At 40.5% G+C, this 20,573-nt stretch overlaps 2 protein-coding genes across 4 annotated transcripts; one reads left to right on the top strand and one right to left on the bottom strand.

Annotated features, from left to right (window-relative positions):
* Positions 1-144: 144 nt before the first annotated feature.
* On the bottom strand, positions 145-16,146 carry arhgap42a (Rho GTPase activating protein 42a). The gene is made up of 24 exons (XM_037120457.1): positions 15,993-16,146; positions 13,398-13,493; positions 13,228-13,289; positions 10,051-10,122; positions 7,663-7,764; positions 7,457-7,567; positions 6,760-6,864; positions 6,241-6,370; positions 6,056-6,156; positions 5,609-5,718; positions 5,435-5,513; positions 5,266-5,305; positions 5,115-5,177; positions 4,940-5,014; positions 4,724-4,808; positions 4,586-4,644; positions 4,345-4,450; positions 3,705-3,864; positions 3,441-3,591; positions 2,407-3,099; positions 2,171-2,327; positions 1,921-1,992; positions 1,752-1,831; positions 145-775 (listed from the first exon to the last, which is right to left on the bottom strand). The coding sequence occupies exons 1-24, from the start codon at positions 16,144-16,146 to the stop codon at positions 687-689; spliced, it is 2,952 nt and encodes a 983-aa protein (XP_036976352.1). The 3' UTR covers positions 145-686.
* si:dkeyp-69c1.9 lies at positions 15,352-19,822 on the top strand. 3 transcript variants are annotated; one of them, XM_037120459.1, is made up of 5 exons: positions 15,352-15,398; positions 18,442-18,585; positions 18,811-18,906; positions 19,247-19,529; positions 19,611-19,822. In XM_037120459.1, exons 2-5 carry the CDS (start codon positions 18,489-18,491, stop codon positions 19,726-19,728), a joined length of 594 nt encoding a protein of 197 aa, XP_036976354.1. In that variant the 5' UTR covers positions 15,352-15,398; positions 18,442-18,488; the 3' UTR covers positions 19,729-19,822. The 3 variants fall into 3 exon arrangements, with proteins under 3 accessions (XP_036976354.1, XP_036976355.1, XP_036976353.1); XM_037120460.1 differs by lacking the exon at positions 15,352-15,398 and adding an exon at positions 16,009-16,587; XM_037120458.1 differs by lacking the exon at positions 15,352-15,398 and adding an exon at positions 18,158-18,314.
* Positions 19,823-20,573: the final 751 nt, after the last annotated feature.

Genomic DNA, 20,573 nt, shown 5'->3' with positions numbered 1-20,573 from the left:
TAGCTGCTGTTAGCCAGCTAGCTCAGTTAGCCATGCAGCTACTGGTGCAGAATTGGAGCTAGGAGCATATTACAAGAAAAGACTGGGGTGCTCATATTCCGAATATAAAGAATGATCAAAAAAACTGAATCTTTGTACACAAACTGCTGTAATATAAGGACAGTGTTTATTTAGACAGCGTGAAAACTGACAGATGACAGAAGGAAGGTGTTAAGGCAGGATTCAGTCTTATACTACTCCAAGTATCTCTGGACACACATCTACAACATTAACATGATGAGTTCTAAACACATAAATTACCAACATCAATTGAAACAATACTGTTTACCTTACAGACACATTTCACCCAACAGTGTTCTCATGATTGCAGCGAAGCAGCTGAACACAAACACGTTCGAGGAGCTGACAACTCCTAAATAAATGAAAAGGACAGTTTTTTTTTTATCATCTACTGGTTTTAAGCTGGTTAATAACACGGTTCACATACAGTAGTCTGATATACACACAGTACACACGTCGTTCATATCCAGCCCCAGTACATCAGTGATAACAGTCACAGTTACATGATCAATATATTACATCTGATCAGCAGCAGAGTATTACTGTTTTACTGCACTGTAGATTTCTAAAGTCTACATTACGTCTTTGTGTTGCTCTGTGACACGGTGATGACATCCTCGGCTCTGTCACAGGTATGTGATGTAGTTTTCAGGTATGAGGCCCGTTTTGCCGTTGTACGTCGCCTGAAGCCAACCTGGTTCCACAGACGGGTACACTGCAGACACAGACAACTCAGTCAGCCCTCATATATAAAATTTCATCCTATACAATGACTTACAGCTGATTTCAGAGAATTTCCTACAACAGCTTTACAATGGACTGCACATCCCTGAATAATCAAAATATATAATAGCTGCAACTGTCCTGCTATTATTAATATTTTCTTTATAAAAATGAGCAACCAAGCATCATTTAGGTACACGGACCTTCATGACCATTCCTAGTTCACAATGAATCACAGGAAATATGTTAAAATGTGTTTATTGACTTGAAAGGGGTAAAAAAAACCAACAACAAAAAAACACGAGAGACAGAGAACACTGAAATTTAAGAAATAAGTGAAATTAAAATAAATTATGATGGAATCAAAATAGATTATATGAGATGTATCACTAAATGAGCTGGTTGCTGCCTTTTAGTTAAAATCAAGGGGATTAGACAACAGTTCAGAGACTATTTGGAAAAGATATTATCACCAAAACATATAGATTACATTGAGAATGATCCTTCAAGTTATATTCAAAAATAAATCAAAACAGACTTAATGTGGCACCTAGAACCGTTGGTCTAGCAATGTGATCTGATCACTATTATGTGGCTGAAGCCGTAGAATTTTTGAGGCAAACTGTGACTTTTCATTCAGTGCTATGAAAATAAAATTGACCTGCCTTGGAGCTCAGTAAGGTGTGGATACAATCCAACCAGCTGAAAGTGAAAGGTGACCTAATGCAACTGCTTCCTGCTAACTAGATCCAGGTTCAGAAAACAGTAACTTTTGTCCATACAGCAGCAACGTTACAGACAAGTAAGCTAACCCTGTAACAAGATCAATAGCAGATGTAAATGAGTGAGAGGTGTAAAGACCCATGGATCAGATGTCACTGTCCACATAATGTATCCAGATACAGATCATGTGTCATTAAGAGGCGCAAGTGGGAAAAGAAAAATTGCACTTTGAGTAGTTTTCTTACCATTTGAGAACAGCGCACCCTGTGGAAAACTGAGCTCATGGCTGTGTTCTGCCTCACAGGAGTAAAGAGCTTTTGCCTCCCTAAGAGAAAGAAGAGAAACCATCAGTAAAATGAGTTACGAGGTTAATGAAGGAGGATTGTGTCACAGTAAACCTCAAACTGAACTTACTTTCCTGAAGAGCAGATGTCTAATGCTGAGGAGAACACTGAGCTCTCACGCTGCGGTAGTCTGACTGATAATCTGTAACAGACAAACACAAAATTTACTCTTAATGCATTTTTGAACTAGCTTAAGTATTTCATTCATGAGTCGGTGAGGCCAGGAGAAAACCAGAGCACATGGCACTTTCTTTAGTCCGCCATGTGCTTGTTGTTTTCTCCTGGACTGAACTATGCACACCGACTTTACAGACACTCACACTGATCCAGGCTTCTGGTAGCCGTTGCTGGATGCGGCGGCTGCAGAGTGTCTGGTGGTCAGATCGGAGGAACAGCGGGCATGTTTCCGCACGTGGGTTGCTTCATGTGGGTCCAGCGACACGAGACTCTGTACCGATCCATGACAGCTTTTGTAATCTGCGATAGAACAGAAGAAATCAGAACTGGACAGGAAAAAGCCAAGTGACAGATAGTTATCTTATTGAAATGTACGCACCCTCAGAGATGTGTAGGGAGGTTAGAGAGGAAGATTCAGAAAGATGGTAGGGAAACAATGAAGAGGAGGAGGAAGAGGAGGAGGAGGCAGTCCTGTAAGTTTTTCTGTGTTGCTGAGGAGAGGTAGAGTCCATCACTCTGGTGTCTGTGACAGTGGAGGAGGTGTTTTTTTGATCCATTGACTGAGTGCTCTTTAGAGAGGAGACAGACGACACTCTCTGAACAGGTCGAGTCTCCCTGAGAGAGCAAACGCGCTCCACTGAAGAAAGGATGGATGAGGAGGCTACGGAGGGAGACCTTGACTCTTTTACCGATGACAAGGAGGTGGTGGAGTTTCCTTTAGCAGACAGAGTCCTCTCTGAAGAGAGTAAAGAGGACGCAGAGGAGGACACAGAGGAAGTCTGCTGGGCCGGAGTGAGCTGGGAGGAAGTCCAGGAAGAGGAAGGAGTGAGGTTAGGAGAGGCAGCGGTGTCTGTCCGGTGGCTTTGATTATTCCCGTTTGAGGAGTTGTGGGACGGGGAGCAGGAGGAAGCTTCAGGAGGAGACACCTGCGCAGCTGAGGACGAGCTGGGCTCCTCGGCAGGAGAGGACGGAGGAGAGGTCTGAGACAATCCGTTCTTTTCGGACGAGTGTGAGGACAAAGACTCCTGGCTGCCCATTGGAGTTGTGCCAGGACTGCTACTGAATGTGTCACCTGGAGGGAGAAATGGAAGCAAGTCAGATGATTAAGAGACTGAATGACAATGAAAGCATCAAGGTTAGCATGGTCCAAGGTTTAATAGCCTAGTTATTCCCTACCGTGGTGGGCAGCCATCCAAAGGATCTCAAGATAAATCTGAGGTGTTGTGAGATTATATTTTATTATATGTGTTATCTGTATTGGATTCCTTTAATTATTTTTCCTTTGTTAAATAAAATACTGGATATGATTACCTCTTTGGGTTTCAATAACTAAATGAAACTAACTATAGTTGTCAAATAACTGTTGTTGAGTAAAAACATATTCACGGAGTGGTAAAGTGCAGAAGGACTCACTGTCGTTGTCTGCCAGGCAGAGAGCAGGAGGGTAGAGACGCGCTTTCCTCTTTCCAGACGAAAGACAAATGGCCTTGCTCCTCCGAGGAGTCGACCGCGTGGACGGAGCCTGAGGTAGCGGCACTGACAGGTCAGGGGCTTCACTGAAAATCTGGCAGGGACATACAGTGTACACTTCTGTTAGGCGTGTGTATGTTTATGTGGATGTGTGTGTGTGTGTGTGTGTGTGTGCGTGTGTGTGTGTGTGTGTACTAGTAAACACACCTTGTGGTGGTTTTCAATGATGATCTCCACCACAATGTTCTGAAACTTGATGTTCATCATGGCAGCCACCGTCTCTTCCTGTGACCTCATCAGCGTGGGCCCGAAGATCATTCCCAGGTTGGACACGGTCATCAGGTTCTGGTCACTGTGAGAGGAGACCCTGCACGCACGCACACGCACGCACGCACGCACACACACACACACACACACACACACACACACACACACACACACACACACACACACACACACACACACACACAATTAGATGCATTTTTAATATCATCTCACGGAGAAATAAGACCAAGTGTGAAAATAGTTGTCAATTTGTATTATTCAGTTTTCAGCTTTGCAATCATCCCATGTATATATTTTAATCTTTTATTTGACTTCCTGTCAGACAAATTGGCTGCCAGACCTCTATAAATAAGCCAGCAAAAGTTTTATGTGGTGAGGCTGACGTTCCTGTCAGAAAGTTGTGAACAGGAAGATCTCACTGCAGATACCCCTCTGCAAAAACAGTAGTCGCATGAATCTAGAAAAAGATCCCTGTTTGGAGAATTTTCAAATATGTTTCTAGAAGCAGAATTGACATCCTCAAGGCACAACAAAACCACTGTGTGTGTTAAAGTGTACATACTTGTGAAGGTGGTTGGTTAAGAGGTCTAGCATTGCTCTATTCTTTTCTGGTAGTTTGTGTACAAGAGCGTGAATAGCTCTCACTCTATACGTCTGGTCATCATACTCTGTGGAATAAGGAAAGAGTACAGAGGGAGGGAATCAGTGGTGAGAGAATGTGCCTCCGCTTATACGACATGAGGTATTAAATAAATTCAGTCCAAACAGTGTCGAAATAACCATAGATTGTGTCTATATCTTACTTGCAGCCCTGATGAATTCTTTATGTAGTCTGTAGGTCAGCAGTGGTTCTGCCAGACACCTGTATGCACATTACAAATCATTAGTTCATAACTCATGAAAAGTGTTATTCAAAAGGAACACTTCGTACTGTTTGTTACCTGAAATAGTTCTTTAAGCCGCTGGTGATTGTCTTGTTGTCCCAGATGTCTGCGTCCAGCTGCATGTCAGCAGGAGCTGTGGATGCTTCAGTAAAATATAACAAATGATTTAACTGCACTGATGGATTTTTAAATGCACCATAGTCAGTGAGCTGGAATAAAAGTTCCTGATGCGGAAAAATCACGCCGCACAGAGGAAAGCAGGGCCTTTCTTACCAAACACACTCGTCATCAACCGCTGCACTTTGGAGTTGACTCCCCCAGTTCTGTACAGTCCCAGCGTAGTGAGGCCTACACAAACATGCAGACACGTTTTACTAAATGTGACAAATCAACAATTAAATATATACAAGAATTTTTCCCCAATGAGCAATTCAACTAGGAGGAATACCTCTTGTTTCAACCAGCTCGATACACTTCTTAACAAAGTTGAGGCCAGCTTCGTTGAGAAATGCTGTAAAACAAAAACCCAAACTTTTAAATAAAACATTTCTTCCTCATAGCAAGACATAATGATTAATTAGCTTTTTCATTATACTTACTCTCCTCCTTTTTACTGAGCAAAGAAGGCAGAGTGTAAATCTGAACAAAGAAAGAAAAATGTAGTTTTAGTCACAATCATAACATCTACTATACTGTGGGACAACAATATGTGCAGGCTATCCTTGCTACTCTGTGGTATTTTTTATTTAACAGAGGATATATTCATACAGGTTCTTTTCCATCCATTGCCTCCATCCACAGCCGCCTGTTGGCCTCTGAGAGCGCCTGCAGGGTGATGACGCCATGTCTGCAGAGAAAGAGAGATCATTTTGGCTGAGCACAATCCTAAAAGAGCCATATCTATGTTTGGTAGTTCAGATAGTCAAGTGTCATGTCCCTCACCTCTCCACCACCTCAATGTCGAAGCAGAAGCGTTTGTCAATTGAATCCCTCTTCCTTCTGACACATGAGCGCAGCCTGAACATCTCAGGAGTGCCATTCACCACGCCGTTCTGGTAACACAGAGATGTGTTTGCAATACGCACTCAACATTGGGTTTTTTTGGCGAGTATTTTCACAAAGTCTGAACTTTTTGTTATTGTAGCAAGGGAGAAGTGCTGCTCAATAGAGTTAGTTCTAGCCCCTCAACGAAACACTACATACTTTTCAATTGGCACCAAAACCGACAACAAAATAAAGCCTCTGCTTAAACCTAATCAACCATGTGATAATAGTGTTTCTGCTTAATACTAAAACAGAAACAAATGTCTGGCCTGAATTTGAAAATGGTCAGCAGTGATGAAACGCATCAGATATCTATGTGGTTGCTCATCTGTGCTACCTGCTCACCTGTCTGCTGGCTGGTCTGGACTCTGTGTTGCTCATGGTGAACATCTTGGAGCTTTTCTGATAAGTACAGTAGTATCTGGTCCACACACTGCCCAGTGGACCTGTAATACGTGACACACATTTTCGTTTCTGATAGTGTAAATCTGGCATTTTGATGTGAGAGAGTGTTTCTTTGTGTGTCTCACGTTTCTCCTGTATGTACAGATATCCCTCCATTGTAAAGCAACTGGGGGCTTTGAAGTCTTCCTCTGCAGAGCGGATCCTCTTCATCAGCCTCTCAACCTCAGCACGCGTACTTTCAAAGTTGTTGCGAGCCTTATCAATGGACACAAGCATTAGGAATACTTCTATTTATATGAAACATACAATGTGTTTGAAAAGTAACTATAGCTGTCAAATAAAATACAAAATGCCTTATTTATGGTAGTCTTTGCAATAAAGCTTATCAGAGGCCTCTTTGTGTTTAAGTAACACACTGATTTCTGTTCTAGACGAGGACTTCTTCAAACTGTGGCTGGAGGCAGCTCACTTTGTGTGTTTCAACATGTCAGGAGTATCAGGTGTGTGAAGTTTCCAGCTGACACTGACTTGGAAATTATCTTCTTGATGGCTTAATAGGCAAGTAGAGCAGTAGAACAAACTATTCATAAGTGATATCAGGTCCAGATTTGGTTCAGAAGTTTACAGTATATATAAACACTTACATTCTGCAGATTGAACTGAAGCTGCTGCTTGTAGGGTTCAAACTCACTGGCCAGCTCGTAGCCTTCATGGTAGAATGTAAACAACCCCTGCAGGAAGGCTAATAACTGAAGAACAGAGGGGGAAAAAATGTTGGAAACATGTCCACTCGGGGGCTTGGGAGTGTAATGAGAGGATTACAAAAGAATGATCATCAGTCATCTGCTCAATCAATCAAAATAGCCTCTGTAGGAGAAAAATCCCCGAACTTTGCTGCCCTTGTTTACTTTACAACAAAGGGTTTCCCTCTCTGTCAGGCGGAAGAGATATCCATGCAGGAAGCGCTGCTACAGCAACAGGAAGTGGGCTCTACTGATATCCATCATTAAAACATTTTTATCACCAGCCAAACAGTGTGTGTAATGTGTTTTTTCCAAAACCGGGCTTAGCTGTCTTTCCATGATCATGTCTACATGTACACACATGGTCATTACTTGCTTGGCTGGAGTTATGACTTGGTGTTTACATCACTGTTTACAAAACAGACTTGTCTGTCATATTTTCCTGTGAATAATCGTTGTGTATTGGTGACTGTGCTTTCCCTGTAAAAGCCTAGCAGCTCAGAAAGATCAAATGACAACTCAAAAGGTGTGCAACACACACTTGAATCATGCTAAAGTTGTACATAAACATGATCATAAAGTATGTGTATGAACTCACCGGCTCCACAAATTCAAACTTCTTTCTCTCCTGCACTTCTTGGATCTTGAAGACATACTGCAGCGATGCATCATAAAACACCTGCCTGTCCTTACTCATCTGTGAATCAGCCTGCATCAAAAACAACAACACACACACATACACTTCTTTGAGTTACCTATTACATGTGGGAGGAAGCTTATGTGCATTTTTATTGACCGGATTACCTCATGTAGCTGTGATTCCTTCTTTTTGGATGAGATGCTGAGGTGTTTCTCCAGGACAGAGTAGTACCTCTCTGTCTCCTTGTCAAACTGCTTCTTTCCCTCCTGAGGAAGACGGGGATGTGGAAACGACATGAGTGATTAATAAAAGCAGACTGAACTTTGATATCTGCTTATAAAGGTTGCTCACAATGACAATATGAACATGCCGAGGTTTTGCATGTATGCTTAATCAAATTTGTTAAGAATTTGATATCTTTGAAATGTTAATAGAGCCTGTTAGCATGCGAACACTTGTTAACTAGCTTAATTAACTCAACGACAGCTAACGTTAATGGGAGTGTCAGGAACGAGATTCGTCCACAGTCATGCTCGCACACTTGAGGCTGTGCTTAACACTAGTAACAGCATCGCACGCTAACACACTCACTGATGATGCTGAATGCTGATGTTAAACGAGTATGATGGCAATGTCACGAACAAGACTAAAGCCTATGCTTGCATCTGTTTGAGGTTGTACTTACATTGCTATCAGCGGTGTATGCTCACGTTCACTATAGCTGCACTAAAATGATGATATTAAGCAAGTATCCACCATGTTAACCATCTTAGTTTTGTCTGTTAGAATTACTAAGTACAGCTGAAGCTTGTTTTACAGGTTGGTCATAAACCAAAGTACTGTGACCTTGAATACACAGAGCAAAAATCCCGGATATCCATCCAGTAATTGACTTTTAACTCTAAGGTATCAGCAAACAAGGGATGCAAATATTTAGCAACCTCTTTTATCAATAGTCAGTTAATCATTAATAATAGATGAAATATGTTGAATGTTTTTTTCAACGTGATTTCTGACGTGATCTATTTTTGATGTAAAATCAGACCAGTATATCTGTGTATGTATGAATACATATATATGTTCAGCACATATGTATACATACATATATGGGTGTGTATGTAAAAAAGATGCATATATAATATGTGATTTATGCATTGTATACCATATTGAATTGTATATAGTTAGATGGGAGTGTATGAAGGTACACAGTTTCAAGAATGGAAGTAAATTGATTATCATTCATTCCTGAGTTGTGGAGAAGGGGAAGAATTATATAATTGTATATTTCTTTCTACTCCTTTTCAGCCATGTCAGTGCTTGTAAATGGAATATACTTTGTAACATGCTTTTTATTTGATTATGCTTATTTGTGGAACTAATTGATCTTTTTGTTTTGTTTTTTTGTTTTCACATGCCCCAAATAAATTTGTGTTCATTCATTCATTCATTTTAGGTTCTTGTAGATGTATTTGTGCCCATCTCTGATCGTCAATTAATACATTTTTAATCAGTTAAATTCTTAATGGCGATTAATCATTAATCAAAGTAAGTATGATTTATCCTGTGGGGACAAAATTGATTGTGTGACCGACTCCCTCTGTAGAGTCCTGCTGCTACTGTTGCTCATAACAAAACACCAGAAATCTACAGTGAAGCTGCTGCAACTCTATAAATACCTACAGTGTCTCTATATCTGATCTCAAGTGATAAAAGTTGACATGGCTTTTGGGATGAGTTAACAAGCCTTGGGGGACAAAAAAGCTATGAGGGAGTGCAGTGGGACCATTAATAATCTAAATGAAGAGACACTGCCAAAATATTTCGGACAACAGCTTTTTTCCAAAGCAGCTGCAGCTCCAAACTCCACATGTCGAGCCACATTTTCTGGCTCAACAACACCAGTGTGAGGATGTTCTGCTCACACAGTCCTGCTACATTCTACAGGCTGAGAAGTCGCTTCGTTCAACACCGAGAAGTGAGCTGTGATTTCACTTTCAGGGTTAGTCACAAAAGTGACGACCAGTTTTTTTTTTTTTTTTTTTCACCTACTGCACAGAACTGATATCTGTGCTGTTATTTCAGTCATTTCCAGGGGGGGTAAATAGATTTTAAGACAAAGCAGACAGAACTATAAGACTTGAGACAGCTGCTGAAACCAGACACCAGACTCACTTTGTGTTTATACTGCCTCACTGAGTTCAAATGTCTCGCTGTCTGTGACGCGCTCCCTGTCTTCCCTCTCAGCGTCCGTTCCCATGACCTTATTACTGACACTGGACTGTGATCCATCGTTTATCTGAACAAATTGAATTCTCTGACCACTGACTAAGGGACTGACTGAGACCAGAGCAGAGCAGGACAATCTGTCTGATCACCACCCACAGTGTCAGAAAGCTGTAGCTTCAACATCAAGCTTAATTAACTAAACTCTGCTGGCCTGAGCAAAAGCTGTGATGTTTTGAATATAACCGGTTGTTCTTCTATGTGTAAAGTAAATTAAGTAAATGTAAACTGCTGAACTAGTTTGTGCTCAAAATTTAACTCAGATATACCTTAACAGCTCCAATCTGCTCCTTACGAAACCTCTCGAGTGGTGAGATCAACACGTCATCGGCGTTCTGGATCTGGGAGGGGAAAAAACACAGCAGTCAGCTCAGTGCGTCATAACAGTAAATAGCAAGACCGGCAACAAAAACAGCTCGGTCACTGCACCATGAAGGCTGCTGCTGCCTGTTAAAACAGTTTTTTTTTGTCAAATTGGATCAATGAATAGGTACTTGTCTTTTATTTTCCTGAAAATGATGTCTTAAAGATAGTAACTTACTGATATTATTGCTTCTTTTGGCAGTAGATATTATTCGACATTGGACACTGAGAAAAAGCTTCTCAAACATGTGGTATGAGAGCAAATGTAAGGCTGAGATTTAATCTATTGGATGATGATCTCAACTAGTATTCTGCTTGACTGGAAGACAAGGTTATTCATTGATAAGAATGGAGTTGTCAAAGTATGTATATGTCTGTGCAGGAAGAGAGCAGGTTTCAAACTAAAACAGCTGACCTCAGGAATAAATATATCTCTCACCTTGTGATTTATTAACTTCCTGTTTCTATACAAAAAAAACCCCCTCCAGCTTGAACACCTTCTAGAACTGTCCAGTTGTGCAAATTGCAGTTACAGTCAGTCAGTTTATAAATTTATGCTTATCAAACATGAGCATGATGATCGTTTTATGGTAATTGCTCACGGTTACAATTCAAGCTGCAGCAAACAAGATTAAGAGTTTACAGCTATGACAGGTACATGACAGGTGAGGCTGTACTGAGGAACAGCACAGCATGTTATCAGCTAAACGCTAACAGGCTCACAGTGACAATGCTAACATGCTTATGTTGAGAAGGTTTGTCAACCATGTGGACATCTCAGTTTTTGGTGATGGAAATTTCTAACAACTTTAGCTTAAGTTGGTGGTTAATTGATTATCAATTAGCTCTAAACAACTCCTCATTTACTGCCAAAAATTACAAATAAAAGTGGCCTCACATCCTCACATCTAAGAAGCTGGAATTGGAAAAAGTTTGACATTTTTACTTGAAGAATGTCTGAAACGATGAATTTATTATCAGTATACTTCGCAATTCTTTTTTTTTTTTTTTACTTATGAACAATGACTTGACTAATTGTTGCAGCTCCTATGTCATGAGTTCCCATAAGCCAAAATATCAGACAAATCCTGAGGGGGACGTGAATGTGTGAACCAAATTTCATGACAATCCATTTAATGATGTTGAGATATTTCAGTCTGGAACAAAGTGTTGGACCTAACTACCGACGCACAGACTGACAGACCCTCGAGCCCTGCTGCTAGCATGGCCAAAATCTAGATGCAAATACTCAACTAAAAACAGAACATGGGCGAAACAGGAGCTTTTCCGGCATAAGTAGCAATCCTACATGTTAGGTAGAGCTGATAAGACTGAGGCATTAGCCAGGACTATTGTAGAATGTGCTCTCTGTGAAGTCACGCTGCTAGAAAACCTCTAACCCTAAATTCATTACAGTACAATTGTGGGAATGTTTTTGCAGCAGACCGTACAACATTATGACAAACTTGTGGTGGAGACTTGAGTCAAGCAGAAGCGAGAGCTACAGGGAGGTTATCAGAGCTCACTTATAGTGCCCAAAAAAAAGGTCTGCTTTCTTTGTACCCTCCTTTTTTCTACCATACAACAATGTGCAGGATGAAACAAAACACAAAAAGGCTAAAGGGCACTGCCAGATCACAATAGTAGTTCTTTCAGGTTGAACAGGTACCCTTGGTATTTCCCATTTGCTGGAATTGCCCTTTAACTCAATAATGATGGTATTATTAGAGGTTCAGAACTATGAACAGTATTGCAGTGGAAAAGCACACAAAATCCACACACGCGCGCGCACACACACACACACACACAAGGGAAAAAGAAAGAGAACGAAAGTAGACAAATACACACACACAGGACCCTTTTATGGACTTTCCCAGGCAGTCAGGGCTCTGCTCACAGTCTCACAGGGGAATTGGCAGAATAGGTTCCACATGGTTCCTCTGTAACCAGACCATGCACACAGCCACAAAGGCACACATACACACACACATACACACACACAAACCACACACACACGCGCGCAGAGAGGGCTATGTGTCAGGTAACTTACTCTGCACATACATTGCACATGCGCAGAGGTTTGCCTACACACAGACTCCAGTCACTCCAACACAAAGACCTCCAGTTGATGGAGGGTCTGACTGTGAGTCAAAGACACTTTTCCAAATCACCATGGAGCACTCACTGCCACTGCGTTTTCACAACAAATGTGTGAATCAGGCTTGCGGGAAAACCAGATTAGGGCAAGAGCTTGAGGACGTCAAAGTGATGAATCAAGTCTCTAGACAAAGACTCTAAGTTTCAATCTGAAACCTTGGTGACATCTGCTTAGTCAGATGCACATGTGAAGTGACAAAGAAATAGAGAAATAGAGTTGCAACACAACTAGTGGACAACAGACAAAATAAAACTGTTTAAACTTTGGTTAAGAAGTGGCCTTTGGTGTAATGGCATAATCAGATCAACAATGTAATTCAGAGCAACATGCCCTAAACAAGGGGAATTGTTTTGGTTTCCAGTTCCTGATAGTATAAATATATATGAATCTTAACTGTTTCATTTATGTCTATTATGCAGAGAAGGAAGGTGTCAAAAGACAGGAAAAGTTTGAATATGTTAAAAATGTATACAATACAACACTTGTGTCAAAGATAAGTATATAATGGCAGCAGAATATCTTAAAGTTTCAACTTTATTGTCCAAAACACGAGGGCACTGAAAGAATGAACTTAAGAAATTAATAATAATACATGACACCAAGTCATGTGCTACTAAAAATACAAGGTTTTCATTTATGTGCATATCAGACAATATATACGCTGATACTGTTACATTGTTGAAAGGCCAAATTTTATATCTAATTCAAAGTTGTTGTCTTTTAAATATGTTTAATAAGTTTACACCAAGTTTACATGTAAACCACTAGCTCTTAATCTGTTCTTCACTTCATATATATGTAGATATGGATATATAGATATAGATATATACACACACACACACACACACACACACACACACACGCACATATGTATATCTACATGGCTAAAATCTCAAACACACATACAGAAAACATATTTTCTTACCAGTCGTTTTCTCTCCTCCTCCATGGTGCTCAACAGCTGAGAGAACTCCTTTAAAGACTGAGCTGTAAAAATAAATCACACACCTCTGATGTGGAAACAATCATATCTTACACATTCTGCAGTTTCAACTCTCTTAGTTTTACAAGTCATCAGGGACACTGTCATCTCACCAATACTGATTTCATCATCAGTCTCTGCGTCTCCGATACATTCAAACTGGAACTCCTGTAGAGACTGAGAGAACCGCTGAACAGCAAGAGAAAGACCTGAGGAAACAGAGAGAAGATCATTTAAAACAGGTGCAATAATTTAATTATTATCAGCTCTTATTTATAATAGAATTTCATTTTTTTCACAAGACGCACAAGAATGCTCTTGGCATGAGTTTGCATACTGACTGTTATTGGTCCAGGACAATATAAAATCACCCATTCCCCTCCAAGCATAATTTATTCTCTCATGTAATAAGCTATACATGTATTTTCCAGTGAGACTGGCATATCATCCACTGCCAGCATCAACTTTGCTGTCAAAGTCTGATGTAAACAAACAGCCACACCCTGCAACAAACTCTACTTTACAGCCTTAGCCTCAGACGACTGTGTTTACATGTCCAAACAACGCACCAGTAACAGAGTTTAATACCACCTTTGAGTCTCGAGGGTTGCATGAACACTTGAGCGCTACGTAACTGCATTCTCTCGCTCACACACCCATAGCACTGCTCTGCATGACTGGCATTGTAAGGCATTACTTTAAGCTCACCACTGCCTTACACATGGAGAGTAAAACCATTAAAAAAGTCCTTTAGTAGCAGTTTATATCATAACTCCATGGAGATATGCAAAAGGAACTGCAAGGTTCAATAAAGACCAAGACACGACTTCAATTTGGCATACATGTTCCACAAAGGTTCTGCGAGAAGGCAAAAAGTTTAGTTTTAACACAAAAAATCCATCTTTGTTCACTACATCTAAGCATTTCTTACCACCATGTGAATAAAATACAAGTTATACACTTCTTATCAAATATAAACATGTGACATTAACGGTTATCTTATTGGTATCAGCCAGGAGAAGCAGGTAATTGTTGGTTATCTGCATCAACTGGGAAAAAAAAACCATTGTGCATCCTTAATTGAGCCCATTATTCTCAGCTTTAAAAAATGTGTCTGTTTCTGTTTAGTGATGTCAATGCACACAGTTTGTGGCCATATGCTGACAAAACATTTCTTTCTCACTTATGTCATTCAGTCTTATTGAAAATGCTCTTTGCTACATTAAAAGGATCGCTGTATGATGAATTTCAAAAGGCTATCTCTTGAGAAGAGACTTTCCTGTTAGTACAGGTTATAAATGTTAGCATGTCACAAATAGCAACAGCGTTGTATGATGGTAATATCATATTGTGGTGGTTCTGGTGGCTGACATGCCAGTGACCTGTAAGCAGTTCTGTAAACCTGGTACTGTAAAAAATGCAGTGATCATGTTGTGTGGTCACATAACAGTCGAACACACTCAGCATCTGATGTGTTTATGGCAGGCTGTAGAAGGATTCATAACAGTGACCTCAACCAGCAGGTGAGTCAACCGCAGGCAGCCACAAAGCGTAGGTGTGTCTACAGTGGTTAAAATAAACTCAAACCAACTGGGGTACCTGCATTAAAAAAATCGTGATCAGCTAATAATATGGGAATATTAAATGAATATCGAATGTGAATATTATAGCCACCATCAAACCATGTTAAACGTTCAACTTTCTAACTAACACACTGATTTATGATAGATAAATCAATTTCATAGGTAAATCATTTTGTAAACGTTTACATCTTTTAAGGGTTTTTATAAAATCTCAACAACATTTTGGGTTTGATTTAGCTATGTATTTCAGTTTGCCAAGCACTTTGAATATCAGCACTTTATTCTTTCAACAATTACTGTTTCTTCTTGCGTGTGCTGTGATTTAAATCAAGAAAAAAAAAATGTATCTGCACGCGTACTGATGTGAACAACCATTTTCATGATACGTTAAGAAATTTGATTAAAATGCATAAATGGGTGCACCTAAATTATGTGCTTGGCCGCCTACATGTAAAAGTTTGGCATGCCAGTGTAGAAGGTTAGTCTGGAGCTAAGTGGATGGTGGGGTCCAAGGCAGGCACACAGTATCAGGTAATAAAGCCCAACCTCTTTATGAAGCTTATCATGTCATGGGACAATCGGGCTTAAATGATTACATGTAACTTCTGTCCATGTTGTAAATGGACTATCTTTGGGTTTTGGGATATCAGTCAGACAAAATAAGCAATCTGAGTGACCTTGGTGAATGTTTTTAGACACAATGCCTACAAGAAAAACAACCTAAGGATTAATTCATAATGAAAATCACTGTTACTTGCAGCCCTGTTGCATACAGTGCAGTTGAAAAACTACAAAATAGAATGCAAAACCAGACAAAGACACGTAAGGTCTAACCTATGAATATGGGTGAAATATCTATCAATGCACTGAAGACAATAGCCTTTACACAACACTGTAACTACCTACCTAACTGTGCTGCTCATATCATCCAAACACAATCCAATGTAATAAGCTATTAATGTAGGCTTAACAAATGAATAAAGTATTTCTGATTCTGATAAACACTGGCTATTTTTGAACCGGCTGCCCTCTTTTATCAGGCAGCAGACCGTGCAACAAGCTGAGTAGCTTACTGAAACACGCACTTTCACAGTCAAAACAAGTTATTGATCAGCGTGTACTTACTCCTGAGTGCAGATACGAGCATGTTTCCATCTTTGATGAGGTCTTTTATAAACCTGTTGGTGCGCTCCAGCTCTATCTCATGGCACTGCAGTCGCTCTCTGAACTCCGGACTGTCCAGGAAAGAATCACTAAACTCCAGCGTCGGCAGACCCATTGATAAATGAATGCACACAGTCGATTGTTAGAAAACTCAAGTAAGCGTCGTTATCGCTCCAAAACAGTGAAATTCAAGTGAGAAAAGAGCGTTTCAAAGTCCTTGGAGAAAGTTTCTTCAGAAGTTTCTCCCAGCTCCCCTTTTTTCATGCCTTTCTCTCACTTTTTTCCCCTCAGAACTTCCGGACACTGGAGCACAGCAGAGTTTCTGACACAGAGAGTTTAGCTAGCGCTACACGACGAGCTCTACGCTGCTTCTCTCGCCTTTAAAAAAACAAACAAACAAAAAACTGTTTATACTACAAGTCTTGGCGGGTTTCTAGTTGTCTCAGGAAACACTACTGGTCACGAAAACACCGCCGAAGAGCTCAAAGTTGGACGTGTGAAAGTTGTCGGCGGAGGTTGTGTTGCTAACTCTGTCTACATACTACTCTGAATGAAGGTTTGTTACTATGGGAACGGGAGACTCCTGCTGGCGCGTGCTGAAATCAGTGCAAAGTTGGCCAAAAAAAAAAAAATGTCTGTGGAGCTCTTGAAATGTGTTCAGATGGCAGAAAGAGCTGATGGGGAAGGTACTGAGGGCAGTGAAGCAGAGGCTGAAGTGGCAGCACTGTCAGGGACCTAAATGTCAGCTGTTCAGTCAAAGTGCGAGTGTTAGTTTTACATGAAAGTGTGGCTGAGGTGAAAAGTGCTGAAAGGAAGTGATTCTCAAAAACTGGAAATAACTGAAATGCCAGTCGACTTTTGGGTGAAAGAAGAAGCAGGACGTGTCTGACAAAGTTCAAGAATGAGCTAGAATACAAAATGGGAGCTGAAGTCAATTGAAGCGTTTAAATATGTCTTCCAAAGTTAGGCTACTAGTAATAACCTGTGAAATGTGGTCAGCAACTTAATCCAGGTATCACAGTATCAAAGTGTGTTACTTTTGGATTACCTCAAAAATAAATATATACACAAAAGGACATGACAAAATCATGACGGGTATAAAATCAACATAATATACACTATAATTAAAATGACTACACTGTAATGAAAACAACAAAATACCTTAATCAAAACTACAAAATTCACTAGAATCAAAACTATAAAGTACAATATACACAATAATGAGAACTACAAAATACACTATAATCAAAATGCACTGCAATCAAAACTACATATACACTAATCAAAACTATAATATACACTATAATAAAAACTACAAAATATCCCACAATCAAAACTACAAAAAGAAGAGAAATTCTCAATACATCTCAATAATCTCGACACACAAGTGTGAGTGTGTGTCCGTTCGGTTTCACTCGAGACCAGCGTCTTGTGTTGAGATCTTTCATATGGGATTGTAGCAGATACCTAAACCGTCAATGAGATTTGTATTGTTTTTGTTTTTTTAAGATACAAATCTTATCTGTTACCTTGTTATGAGTTCATCGTGGATACTCAAGTGAAAAAATGCAGACACAAAACTGAAAGTGCATCACAGATAAGATCAAAATGATGACTTACCTCCTCCAGCCCACAACACACTGAAACTATACACTGAATTATGAATGACAGGGAATTTGCAGAGTTTGCAGGAACACAGTCGCCGCAGAATACCTTTAAAATGCATTAGGTAAAATGATTTATGTACAAGTATAATGTTCTCTGCTGAAAAGTTACAGGCTGGGACAGGCCCTCTAATGTGAGAGAAGTACAGTTGGGGTTTATGCCAGCTGAACACTGGGAGGCACAGCGCATTGCTGAGCGCTGGCCAAATGCTCCAGGGCAACCACTGAAAAGACAACATGTTTTCTGTTTTTTTTTTTTCTTTTTCGACAGCATAGTTTGTGTGAACACAACTTCACTCAAATGTATTTTATCATCTTTATGCATGAGTTACTGAAGCACGACATGACATTTCAGACACTTGTAGCTGTCTCTGTGTCAAATCGTCCCTACTTCACGCTGCCACTGCAAGGTTTCCAGCTGCTTCATTGTCTCAGTCGGTAACTACTGTATCTGTCAATCACTGTGGAAGAATACGGCACCATGACTACTGCAGTAAACAAGCTTTAAGTAGCTCTGTGTATAGCCTCATAACACAGACATCCAAAGAACAGAGAATTGTAGTCTGTATAGGGAAACACTGCAGAATTTACCACACCTTGTGCCTTTATTTCTACAAAGGTGAGCAATACAGTAAATTACTCTCTTCAGAGACTTCATGGTTGTTATTTTTAAAACTTGCAAAAACTGTTTCTAATATCTAATGAACAGAAAGTTGTTCTAATTATGATAGTATTTGCTGTACCAGACAGACAGGTTGGTGTTGCCGGTGATGCCAGTGAGCAGACAGACAGCATGTTCATCACAAATACCAACCTACGACACCCCAGGCGTCACGCTGAACAGTTTCTGCCCAGTCGACCCTTCAGGGGAGAGCCGCCGTCAGTGGCAGGTAGAGGTTGTCAGCATCAGACAGAGTTAGAGTTGCTTGATGAGATTTTACGTGCACTTAGTCCAGCTGTGATGTGTTAACTGGAATTAATCCAAAGTTGCTACTCCGAGTAGTAAAAGATTTTTTTTACTTTTACACGGTACACACATTTAAAAGGATAAAGCTTTGTTTGTGCAATATTTGGCTGTTTTAAAGACCGCTTTGTACCCTGTTTGACTTTCACAGGATTTCTCCTCTACCCAGACACTCCTGCTAAGATGGAAACAACATCACAAGAAGCTTTCTGCTTTCGACCCGTCCCACAACCAGACAGAGGCAAAGGTCTGCAGTCTTATCTAACCCAGAGAGTAAACTCATCTTATCTGTTTGAAGATACGCTGTGAGTTGTGTTTGTGTTGACATGTGAGTGTTTAGTGCCAGGCTGTGTTGTGTTTACTGGATGGGTGTGTGTGTGTGTGTGAGGGATGAGATTAGACAAGGGATTTTAGTTTTTATGTCATTTATTCATTTAATCAGCTAAATGCATTAGACTGATATACAAACACAGTCATTAACACTCCAGATAGAAAAGAAAGAACATCTAGATATGGTTAGAATATATAAAAAAAAGAATGCCATAATTTATTATAAAACCCTTACCAGGGTTCTGTTTTACCTTCAGGAGGCCATGTCACCCAGAACACACAGCAGCAGTCCCACCGCTCTCATCTCACATCCTCGAGACAAACAGGAAGAGGAAACAGCAGCGGGGACAGTGAAGCAGGCGAGGTCGAGATAGAAAGCCAGCGTGATCGGACGGGGTCGACAGCGGGGGAGAATGAACATGGCACAACAGAAATGAAGTCCCAGTATCAGAAGGATTTCCCCCCTCCATCCTCCTGCCGCAGGAGGCGAACACCTGCCCACCCACAGCCAGACAACATCGGCATCAACCCTGCCTTCGGGTTAGAGCCAGTTTGTCAGTGTCTGTCTGCTGTAGATCGACGCAGAGCAGCTCACCAGTGTCTCTTTGCTTTGATTCACAGGTTCGAGTTCTGCACAGTCCAGAGAGAAACTTACCCTGGGTGGCCCGTCATGAATCCCAGGTGTGCTGGCCGGCTGAGAACGGCCTCGTCCAGACAACCGCACATGACGTCTGAGTGATACTCCAAACCAAATCAGCATGTGCTCCTCCCAGCAAAACAAGTGTGTGACTGTTGACTCTTGTAACATGGCTCACCTTTAGCTCATAAATAAATAAATGCAAAACAAATTGTGAAATGGTCAGAATTTCTTGTCTGCACAAATGTCTAATTCCATTTATATGTCTGTCAGTCCTAGTTTGCCAAAAACATACAATACAGTGACATTAATGAATATAAGCCAATAAATTATTGTAATATATGCTATTTTTGTAGGCTTTTATGGATTATCCCTCGTCTTTCAAAATGAACACGATTTTTAATCTGAGTCTTCAGTTTACACAGAATTGCAGTGAAAAAGAAGTTTGCATCAGAAGCGGTGACGAGTTCTCCTTCTCCGACCACACCCAACATAAAGTGTGTCTGTTTGCTGGGAATGTATTCTTTAATCCAGTGTGCACCACTTAATAGCACGCGAGCAGTCTAATTAAAGTGTAATCACATTCTTTCATTGTGTTTGTTTACAGTTGCTTTTCAGCCACACAAAAACTTTTTTGTCTCTGTTTTAGCCCGTCCTCTGGTGAGAGGTGATGAATATCCCAGCAGCAGGTCAATGTGATGAGCTAATGGACTGATGATGTGTGTAGCACATGGGCTCAACAGACTGATGCTAACACCAGACCATTAACATTTAATGATGCTGACATCAGACATGCGGTCATCTTGAGAGAAAACATTCCACCCTGTGACTCATTACTGAAACATGATCTGCTTCAACAAGCAGGACAAGGGCTCTAACAGCTGGATAACTGCTCAATCAAACTATGCACACTGAAGCCACATTATGTCACTTATTTTAAATAACAG

The sequence above is a fragment of the Acanthopagrus latus genome, chromosome 13 (genome assembly GCF_904848185.1).
Source record: "Acanthopagrus latus isolate v.2019 chromosome 13, fAcaLat1.1, whole genome shotgun sequence".
Taxonomy (NCBI): Eukaryota; Metazoa; Chordata; class Actinopteri; order Spariformes; family Sparidae; genus Acanthopagrus; species Acanthopagrus latus.
This window is presented reverse-complemented; position numbering and strand designations above follow the sequence as displayed.